General features: G+C 39.0%; 1 protein-coding gene across 4 annotated transcripts in view; it reads left to right on the top strand.

The window, feature by feature from the left end:
* The first annotated feature begins 340 nt into the window (after nucleotides 1–340).
* LRCH2 (leucine rich repeats and calponin homology domain containing 2) overlaps nucleotides 341–11,232 on the top strand; it is a 103,509-nt gene continuing 92,617 nt past the window's right edge. For all 4 annotated transcript variants that reach the window (XR_005985590.1, XM_041740198.1, XM_041740197.1 and 1 more), the window contains exon 1: nucleotides 341–692. Coding sequence is in view for 3 of the 4 variants with exons in the window: in XM_041740198.1 (XP_041596132.1) it covers nucleotides 344–692 (349 nt within the window). In the remaining variant the exon portion in view is untranslated. The remainder of the gene's footprint in view (nucleotides 693–11,232) is intronic.

The raw sequence follows: 11,232 nt of genomic DNA, 5'->3' as shown, positions 1-11,232 counted from the left end.
GTTTTGCAGAGCGGAGAAAGGTGAAGCAATTTACAGATCTGGGGACCTACCGCTAAATGACCTGTAGTTAAGCTGGCGTCGCTTCGGAGGATTTTGGTACCCAAAGCAGCGGAACCGAGATTTAGCATCCTTCCTCTGACCACACATTTCTGAAAGCGAGCGTTCTGCACGTTTGAACACCGTCTCTTCCCTACCAACACCTCCTCCCAGCCCGTCCCCGGTTCCTTCCCACCATCTACCTCGCCCCCCTCCGCCCCCCAGTCTGCGCATGCGTCCTGAGAAACCCCTACACTCGCGGCACAAGCTGAGAGTATTGTCGGGGGCTATTCTCTCTCCCAGGAACATGGCGGCGAGTCAGGGAGGTGGTGTTAACAGTGGGGGTGGCGGTTGTGGTGGAGGTGGAAGTAGCAGTGGCGGTAGCGCAGCCGGAGGGGGAGGTGGCGGAGCCGGAGGGGGAGGCGGCGGCGGCGGCGGGACCCTGGTGGTGCCCATCCCGGTACCGACTCTTTTCGGTCAGCCGTTCCCCAACGGGCCGCAGTGGAACCCGGCGAGCCTGCAGCCTCAACACACGGTGAGGAGCCTGGACCGGGCCCTGGAGGAGGCGGGCAACTCTGGCATCCTGAGCCTCAGCGGTAGGAAACTCCGAGACTTCCCCGGCAGCGGCTACGACCTGACGGACACCACCCAAGCAGGTGACAGGACGGGGTTGGGGTGGAGGGGAAGCTGGGCTCCGAAGGAGGAGGTGGGGGGTGTGGGTGGCTGCGTGGCTGCGTTGTTGGACTCCGCTGGTCTGGGCGGGTTCGCGGGGGCGGCGAGACCGACAAAGTCGGAGCAGCCTGTTCTCGTGAATGTGAGGGGGAGGGAAGGGAATGGTGGTGGTGGTGGTGGTGGTGGTGGTGGTGGTGGGAGCGGGGGGGGGGGGGGGTGGGGGGGTGGGGTGGCGGGTTGCCGACCGAAGGATGTATGGAAACCCGGCGGGATGTGAGGGTGAAAGAGCATTATTGTTAAAGGGAGTTTCCCCAGTAAGGAATAGGGAGGGAGGTATTGACACCTTCCTTAACGCACTTCTTCCAACTCTCCTGGATGTTCTCCTCTTTCCGAGAGGGAGGGAAAAAAAAAAAAAAAAGACAATACCTAAAATCACAATCTACACATATTCTTTAAAGACATACGTGGCTCTAAGAATGGCATATTCCTTTTTCATCGTATAGCAGCAGCATTGCCACGGTTTTTATGTGTTCTTATTTTGTGTGTGTGTGTTTTCATCATCCTAGAATATTCCTGCCTTCTTGTCACGTATGCCTTTAGAGGCTGAAATTTTTCATTTTCCTGGTGTTGAGAAGGTAGTGGTGGTTAAATTAGTATTTGCTGTAGTGGCAAATGAAATCATCAATCACTAACATGTCTGGTTGCCAGGGGAAAGGATCCTTGTTTTGAGTTAGGTTAGACTCTTAATTTTTATACCAGAAACAGCCAAAAAATTTGAGGGCATTTCTGAGAAGCAGAATTAGCCCTATTCTTTAGGGAGTTGTGGGCTAATGGCTTATCATTTTGGTTAAAAAATTGGCTATTGTAGTGTTCTTCATATATTCTCTGATACTCTTTGTTGTGGATGGCATTTTTTTTGTTATGAACATACTCCCTTTCCCCTCTGCCTTATAAACCAGTGCTGATTATTTTAAATATGTTTTGGTTTGATGAAATGATTTTTTGCTTTTCATAATCTTTGCATTTGTTATCTTTTTTATTTGCTTTGCTGAAAGAAATCATGGACAAAATTATTTTGATAGGTGTAGTAATTTTGAAACAGTACAGTAAGTAAATTCACCCATAATGAGAAGTAATAAAAGGCCTCTTATTTTCAGAATGACACTATTTCAGTGTATTCAGTTTCTGGATATTAAATTTAGGTATGTGTTTGGAGGAGAGTGGGGTGAGGAGGAAAACCTAAAATTGAAGCAGTCTATCCAATTATTCTCTTAGGAATTATCCTAAGAACTATGAATGCGTAATCGATCACTGGTTTTGTATTTTGGAAAGCATGTTTGAGTATTTACTCCTTCACTCTGAACAGATTTCCTAAACAATATGTTCACATATTTATGAATATATTGGCAAAATATTATAGGACTTGGTATGTTCTTCAGAGGCTTCAAGAAAAATGGTTTCAGACTGCATCATTATGGGATATATTGTTTTGCTTTTTGTGCTTTATGACCTGTAAAGGATCTGTCTGTAGCACAGAGTTTGAGCATCCTGGCTTGGCATTCAGGGCTTTCACTGTCCAGCTCCAATTTATTATTGCAACCTCACTGCCCCAGACACTCCTACATAGAACCTTCTGTTCCAACTAGGTCAACTCCCTGTCCCTCAAATATATTTAATGAATTTCTGCCTCATCTGTATAGAAGCTCACTCACATGCTTGGGATTTTTTTTCTTTACTCCACCTATTTAATTTTGTTCAAGCCCTAGCTTTTCCAGGAAGCTGTGTCTGACTCCCTTAGTCCATAGCAGTCTCCTGTTTTTCAGTTCTTTTTTTTTTTTAATATTTTATTTATTTATTCATGAGAAACAGAGAGAGGCGAGACACAGGCAGAAGGAGAAGCAGGCTCCATGCAGGGAGCCTGACCTGGGGACTTGATCCCAGGTCTCCAGGATCATGCCCTGGCCAAAGGCGACGCTAAACCACTGAGCCACCCAGGCTGCCCTGTTTTTGAGTTCTTATGGTACTATCTTGATCACTTACTTGCTAGTGCTGGCTTTATTTTCTTTTTACGTTTGTGTCATGCTGTTCCTGAGAAGCTGGAGAGCTCCTTAAGGGTAGGGGATAAGTCATATACTTGTTCAGTCTTTTCATTATATATTACTTGTATTATACTTGATAATATTTTTCATAAACATAAATATCATCTTATATGGTTATAACCTTTGGCTTTTAAGCCTTCAGTTGGTTTTCTGAGGCAAGCTTTAACATAAAGCATAGCCATATTTGTTCTTGATAAGCATTCATTTGTCATAAACTTTATCAGTATCTGTGGTAACACAGGATTTTTGAGGTAATTCCACCTCATTTTACTTTCTTTTTTTCTCAGTTTAATGTGTGTCCCTTGTGAAAACCCTTCAAAATTTAAATGACAGATTTGTTTTTTAAAATATTTTGTTTATTTATTCAGAGAAACAGAGAGAGAGGAGGGAGGCAGAGACATAGGCAGAGGGAGAAGCAGGCTCCTCACAGGGAGCCCTAATGTGGGTCTTTCGATCCCGGGACTCCGACCTGAGCCGAAGGCAGGTGCCCAACCGCTAAGCCACCCAGACTTCCTTAAGTGACAGATTTGTGAGTGACTCATTTGCCATTCTTTTTTTTTTTGTATATTTTTTTATTGGAGTTCGATTTGCCAACATATAGCATAACACGCAGTGCTCATCCTGTCACGTGCCCCCCTCAGAGCCTGTCACCTGCCATTCATTTTTGACAAAATTCAGTCATGAACTATTCAGGGACAATATTTTTATATGTAAAGATACTAGTATTTATTATGTATAAATAGAGGTGGGTACACTTGAGCTGAAGAAAAATAGGGCATATTTGAGATCATACACACATGTACACACACACACACATACATACATATCTGTGTACATACAGTATCCTGTGATGAAAACAGTTCTGTTTGTTGGTATTGTTATACTTAACATGACTCTCAGTTGGATAATGTTTCAGAACCAAACTGATTAGTTAGGGAAGCATGTAATGGTTTATTGGATTGGGAAGAGACTGGTGGAAGTGAAAATAGGAAGGTATTCTGTTAATCTAGGTGTGAGATGGTGAGAACCTGGGGTAAACCTAAGGTTAAGAAGGGAAAGTTGATAAATTTGAATGGAAGCAGGGAGGGCTTTTTGCATTATTTTGCTGTTCTTCACATATGCATGAAACAGAATAGACCTGTGGTTTTTTCACCTGGGCTGCACATTAAAATTGCAAGGGAATGTTTTTAAAAAACCTATGCTTGGGCCCCACCTCAGACCAATTAAATCTGAATCTCAGGGGTGGAGAGACTTTTTTTTTTAAAGCCTTCCCAGGTGATTCTAAAGTGCAGCCAGGGCTGAGAAACTCTAAAACCGCTCAATTTTTTTGGTGCTCTGTGAGTCTATCATGAATAATTTATTATTATTTATTATTATTATTTATTTATTAATTCACGAGAGACACAGAGAGAGAGAGGCAGAGACACAGGCAGAGGGAGAAGCAGGCTCCATGCAGGGGGCCCAACCTGGGACTCGATCCCGGGTCTCCAGAATCAGGCCCTGGGCCAAAGGCAGTCGCGGTTAACCACTGAGCCACCCGGGCTGCCCAAATAAACAAAATCTTAAAAAAAAATTTAGTGACTGGACTAAAGTCACTTGTCAAGAGGGTCAAAACCAAAACTAGGAACTATGTATTTAAGATCTAGTTCAATATTCTTTTTAATAGACTTGGTGAAGCAGAAGCTCATTTTTTTTTTCATTATATCATGTCTGTAGAGAATAGAAAATTGCCAGGAAGCTATAGTTTCCTCAGTTACCATGAGTAACCCTTGTTTACATTTAATACTGTTGGATAACTGCACTAAGAAAATAGTGCCCTCCCAAAAAAATGTAGCAGCAAAATCTTGTTTTCTTCATTAGTAGTCTTGTTCTGAGGGAAGATGGATAGTTGGTAGCTGTTGGCAAAGTGTATTTTTTTACCTTTTTTTTTTGCATTTTTGGTATGTGATCTTCACCTGCCCTTGTCCTCCTGCTCTCTTCATTTCTTTCCCCCTCTTCAGCTCACTCTCCTTCTTTTGTAGCTCAAAGCTAACTAATTATGGCAGCCTTTTGAGGAGATTAATATTGAAAAGGGAGCGTTTGCTAATTTATTTGAATCTTCAGTTGGTGGTTTTTGCTCATGACCTTTTTGAATATATCTGCCTTCCAGATTTTTCTTGATTAAAATCCTCATCTGTATAAAGACACAAAAGCAGGGACGGATCTGCTTCTTCTTCTCCCTCAGACCCTCCCCTGCCCTCCCTGTTCATGCTCTGTCCTTCATTTTCTCTCTCTCTCTCTTTCTCTCTCAAATAAATAAAATCTGAAAAAACAAAACAAGGATGAGAAAGTTCATAATCCATTTCAGGAAAGTAGCTGACTCTTGTAATGTCGTCTTAGATGGTCTATAGGTAGACTTGGCAGGGCAAAGGGAAATTGCCTAGAGCTTTTTAGTCTTTCTGATACTGTGATAATTTGTTGACCTTAAGAGAGCTTGAAAATGATTTTAATAGCTGCCCAAACAAATCCTGAAACTTTTCACATTTGACTTTGTCACCATTGCTACAAATCAGTCTCAGCCTACTTGCAGCTGCTCCCTCTGTGTCTTTGTACCTCTTTATATCCATAAACAATGGGTCTGTGAAACAGATTTAGGAATTCTTACATGCATCAGATGGTGTCCTGGTTAATCACATATTTTCCTGTAAACCTGAAGTCAACTTTAGTATTTCCTACATGTGCTGGTTCACCCCTTCAACTGTGGGACATGGTGCATTTTATCAGATTGTAAAATGGAGCCACATATACTTTGCAGACTCTGTGTTGTGTAGGTGAAGGCCCTCTTAGTGCATACAATGGAATGAACTTGTGATTGTGATTTTGTGGACGGATTCAAATATCTACCTTGCTTTGTCTAATAAATGTCTTCCTAAAAAATTGAATGTGAAACACATTTTTTACAGTTGATGCATATTATAATTGCTCTAGATTGAATTTGAGTTGCTGGACCTTGCAGTGATTTATTTTATACTCAGTGATGAATTCTTCTACAGCATAAGTAGTTGCCCCTTAATTTCTTCTTTTTTTTTTGTAAGTTCACATTTTAAAATAGAATGTTATCTTAAATTGGAGGGTATGGTCATCATTAAAATATTACCATTTATATAGCTCTTTATAAATTTCTAAGCACTTTCATGTATATTATGTTATTGTATCCTAAGAATAACCCTTGTGAGCTTGGCACAGTACATAGTAATTGCTCATTGTTGTGAGAGGTTAAGTGATTTGCCCAAAGTTAAATGGCTAGCGTATGACAGAGTGTGGGTCAGAGCCTAGGTTTTCCAGCTCTTAGCACTCACTATTCCAGTGTTATTTCCATTCTAATTCAATCTAAATAATAAAGCTATTATTAAACTATACACTATGCTAATATATTATTTATTCTGAAAACGAAATGCTTATTTAGCTTCATATGTTATATATTTTTTGTGTGCAGTGTGTTTTGTTTTGTGTATAGTAGTTGCATGGCTTGTCTTCATGCCTGTCTTTCTGATGGTTTTTAGAATAGATTCATTAAGCAAGCATTTATTGAATTCCAACTTTGGAAACATGATTATAGCCAATATAAAATAAGAGAAATGGTTATTGTCCTTGAAGAGTTTTTAAAATAGTTGAATGTGTACAGGAATATGTGTAACAATTAGAAAAGAATTATAGGGGTGCCTGACTGGTTCAGTTGGAAAGAGCATGTGACTCTTTTTTTTTTTTCAGCTCAAAAGTGAGCAGTGGGGAGGGGCAGAGGGAGAGAGAGAATCTCAAGCAGACTCCTTACTGAGCATGGTTTTGGGGCCGGGTTGGGTCAGAACCCAATCTAGGGTTAGTGTTAGAGCCAGGAGCTTGGATGATTGGCACATCACTAGAGTAGGAGAAATCTGAGCGACCTCCTGAGACAAGCCCCACGTTCATTGGCCCTGTGAACACCAACCCAGCTTGATCCCATGACCCTGAGATCATGACCTGAGCCTAAATCAGGAGCCTGATGCTTAATGGACTGAGCTACCCAGGTACCCCAAGAGCATGCGACTCGATCTCGAGGTCATGAGTTTGAGCCCCATGTTGAGTGTAGAGATTACTAAAAAAATAAATAATTATTTATTATCTAAAAAATTACTAAAACAATTCATAAAAAGAATTATATATTCAAAATTGTATACATTTATAAAATGTACAAATAAGTGATGTGAAACTATGGCATAAGGCTTAATTTTATTGGGGGTTAAGTTAGTTTGAGAAAGCTTCCTTTAAAATTAGATATTTGCTGAATCTTGAGGTAAACAATCAGTATGGGATCAAGTTATGATTATGCAGGAGAGACAGTTGCAGAATTTCAGGGGAGAAATTGTTTGAATACAGAGTTGAGAATGATACTGTGTGTTAAGAGTGGTTGTTAACCGAAGCTTTACTGTGTTTTCGGAAACATACTAAGAGACTGAGAGAAGGGAACCAGTGGAGAGCTCAGTGTTCAAATGCAAGAGGAAGAGGAGAGGGAACCTTTCTTGAAGGCATGGGAAGTGAGGACAGGGTGGGAGCTGTTCGCCATGGAAGGGAAAAGTAACCTGCCTTACATTAAGGTGAAAGTGAAGGTAGATATCTGGGAAACATTAATGTCTTACATTTTAATCTTAAAAAAATGCAGCAGTGTCATCAGGGAAAAGGTGATGAACATAGAAAAAGGTACTCAAAAGAGCATAATGCTTTAAGGAATCAATTTGAAGAATAAGCTACAGTTCAGAATTAGGACTGTGTGGTTAGCAGCTGAATTAGTAGCTTTTGGAAAATATGAGCTTATCATCTTTTATGAAAAAAAATTATATATACTACATGATGGGTAAAAAACCAGAGGTGGTTGATTGGGATATTTTAGAATTGAGCTTATAGGGACACTTTGCTTAAAGCCTAAAATTTAATATTTTGATTTAGATTATTTGTAATTCAAACTCTGAAGCATTTGTCATCAAAAGTATAAAGTTGGACAAGATCCAGATCCTCATTGACAAAATAAGAAATGATGCTAGGAACACTTTTCACAAATAAAAATATTTCTCACAAATATAAATAATTGAAGACTTGCAGCTTATTGATTCCCTGGAAGGTCGTATTTGTTTAATTTCCAAAGCACTCTGTGACACTTTGCAGAGGGGTATGTTATTCTACTAGCCCATCCCAGCAGCCCCACTCTAAGGCATGCTTAAACTGTGTAATGCATGCTTAAACTGTGTAATGCCCACCCTCATTCTATAGAGCTTTTCATCATGACCTAAAGGGGAAATCTTGGTTTCCTTTTCTCTTTCTCAGTGTACTTTGGGTGTTTTGGGAGTACTTCTTGAAGTACTGTAATACTGTGAAAAGTTTCAGAAAGTTTTGTCTCCTTCCCTTTTATAGAAAGGGACACCTTCCACTCCAAGGAGCTATTTAATGTAATAAGAGGAAACTGTACAAGTAAGTTTTATAACAAAAATTTAAGTTTATGTTCAGTCTCACTTAAAGCTAGTACACTCAAGTCTGCTAAAGGTCAAGTTTGAAATTTTAATCTTTACATTTCTCTTGTTTCAAGTCAATTATAAATTGATAGCATTCCACTTATGGAATATCAGTGAATGTACTGTAATGGATAATTAAACAATGGCTGTTTTCTAATGTATTTGATATGAAAAATTCTATTTTATTTTATTTTTTAAAGATTTTATTTATTTATTTATGAGAGACGCAGAGACAGAGAGAGGCAGAAAGAGATACAGGCGGAGGGGGAAGCGAGCTCCCCGGGAGCCCGAAGCGGGACTCGATCCCAGACCGTGGGATCCCAGGATCGCATCCTGAGCTGAAGGCAGACACTCAACCACTGAGCCACCCAGGCGTACCAATATGAAAAATTTTAAAGAAAAGTTGTTTATTCCAAATGGGGTAGAAAGTCTTTTCCTATTTGTGTACATTGCTAATTCTGTGTACTCTTTTATGATTTGTGACAGAGATTGTTGTCACTTTACTTTTAAATTAATTACTTTAATCTTTTTCAGTATGATTTTATGTATAATATTAGGGATTTAAGGTGACAAAAGACAGAAATAAAATAATTGCAGCATAAACTTTTATTTGAACCCTACAGAGACTAACCAGTTTTAGAACTTTTGTGAATTTGGATTTCATCCAAATATCATTTCGTTAAATGATTATGCCCCAAAGAGACTCTAGAATGTGCAGCCTAGAATTCTTCCTCTCTTAAAAATGGTAATTACAATAAGTAGATCCTTAATGCTTTGCACGTACAATATGTCTGCTGGCCATAGGTGTTTTTTCTTTTTTTTTCAAGATTTTATTTATTGATTCATGAAAGACACACACACACACACGCAGAGACATAGGCAGAAGGAGAAGCAGACTCCATGCAGGAAGCCCGATGTGTGGGACTCCATCCCTTATGCCCTGAGCCAAACGCAGACGCTCAACTGCTGAGCCACCCAGGTGTTTTTTTCGTGTACTGTGAAACTTTTCATTTGTTTTGGCCAAATTCTGTTGGTTGTTTGTCCTTTTCTTATAGAATTCTGTGAGTTAAAAAAGTATTCCTTACAGTACTCATTTGTCAGTTTTGTATACTGTGAATATTTTCTCCTAATTTATCTTTTTTTTGCTTTTTAAGAAGTCTTTCAATGAGCAAATGTTCAAAATTTTAATACAGTCAGATTTGTCAGTGCTTTATAGTTACTGCTTTTTGTGTCTTGTTTAAGAATACGCAAAATACATTCACCTACTTAAAAAAATATTTTATTTATTCGTGAGAGACACAGAAACAGGCAGAGGAAGAAGCAGGCTCCACATAGGGAGCCTGACATGGGACTTGATCCCCGGTCTCCAGGATCACGCCCTGGGCCAAAGGCAGCGCTAAACCACTGAGCCACCCAGGCTGCCCACCTACATTTTTTACTAAGAATTTTAAAGGTCTGTTTGGGGTGTTTTTAAGTTCCTAATCAATATGGAATTGATTTTTATATAATAGTCTGGGGTCCAGTTTCGTATTTTAAGACCCAGATCATCTTTTTCCAGATCTATCCCTGCCTATTCCTTTTCTTTTTAACATTTTATTGAGATTATAATTCAGATACCAAAAATTCACCCATTTAGAGTGTTTATTGGTTGTTAGTTTTGTATATATCACTCCAGTGTAATTTTGGAATGTTTTCATCATCGCCCCCCTCCGAAACCCCATACTTATTAGTAGTCCCTCCCCATTCCCCTTTATTCCCCACCCCCACCCCTGTCTTGACTCTGTCTCTATACAATTTGCCTATTATGGACATTTCATTTGGCCTTTTGTGACAGGTTTCCTTTACCATAATGTTTTCAAAGTTCATTTATGTTGTAGCATGTATCATTACTTCATTCCTTTTTATATCTGAATGATATTGTACATTTTGTTTATCCATTCATCAGTTAATGGAAAATTGGGTTTCCACTCTAGCTATTATTAAATAATATCACTATGAACATTGATGGATAAGTTTTTGTGTAGATGTATGTTTTCATTTGTCTTGTGTGTATTTGTAAGAGTGGAATTGCTGAATCACATGCTAGTTCTGTGTTTAACAATTTGAGGAAATGTTAAATTGTTTCCAAAGTGGTTGCACTATCTTACATTCTCAGTAGCAATGTATGAAGATTCCAATTTCTCCATATCCTGGACAACTCTTGTTGTTATCTGTATTTTTGTTTATAGTCATCTTAGTGTGTGAAGTGTAATCTCATTATGGTTTTGATTTGCGTTTCCCTAATAACTAATGATGTTAAGCATCTTTTCATGTGTGTATCTTCCTAATTGAAATATCTGTTCAGACTCTTTGGCCATTTTCTAATAGGGTTGTCTTTTCATTAGTGAGTTAGAAGAGTTTTTAGTTTTTAAATTCTGTATGTAAATCCCTTATCAGATACATGGTTTGCAAACATTTCTTTTCTATTCTGTGGGTTCTCTACTTTGAAACACAAAATTTTGAAATTTTCATAGAGCCCATTTTATCTATTTTCTCTTATGTTGCTTGTGGTTTTTGTGCCTTATCTAAGAAATTGTTGCCTAACCCAGGGTTATGAAGATTTACCTTTATGTTTTGGGTTTGAATTTTACAGTTTTAGCTTTTACATTTAGGTGTATTGTCCATTTTTAGTTTAGATCAGGGTCCCACTTTATCCTTTTGCGTGTGGATATTCACTTGTCTCAGTGCCATTTCTTGAAAATATCATTTCTTTCCTCATCCACTTGTGACCCTTGTCGAAAATCACTTGACCATAAACATAAATGTTTATTTCTGGACTTTCAGTTCTGTTTCATTGATCTATATTTTATCATATATATATTTCTATTCTTATGCTAGTACCATTCTCTTGATTTCTGTAGCCGTGT

Source organism: Vulpes lagopus, chromosome X (genome assembly GCF_018345385.1).
Source record: "Vulpes lagopus strain Blue_001 chromosome X, ASM1834538v1, whole genome shotgun sequence".
Taxonomy (NCBI): domain Eukaryota; kingdom Metazoa; phylum Chordata; class Mammalia; order Carnivora; family Canidae; genus Vulpes; species Vulpes lagopus.
Note: the sequence above shows the minus strand (reverse complement) of the source record. Positions and strands in the feature narration are given on the sequence as shown.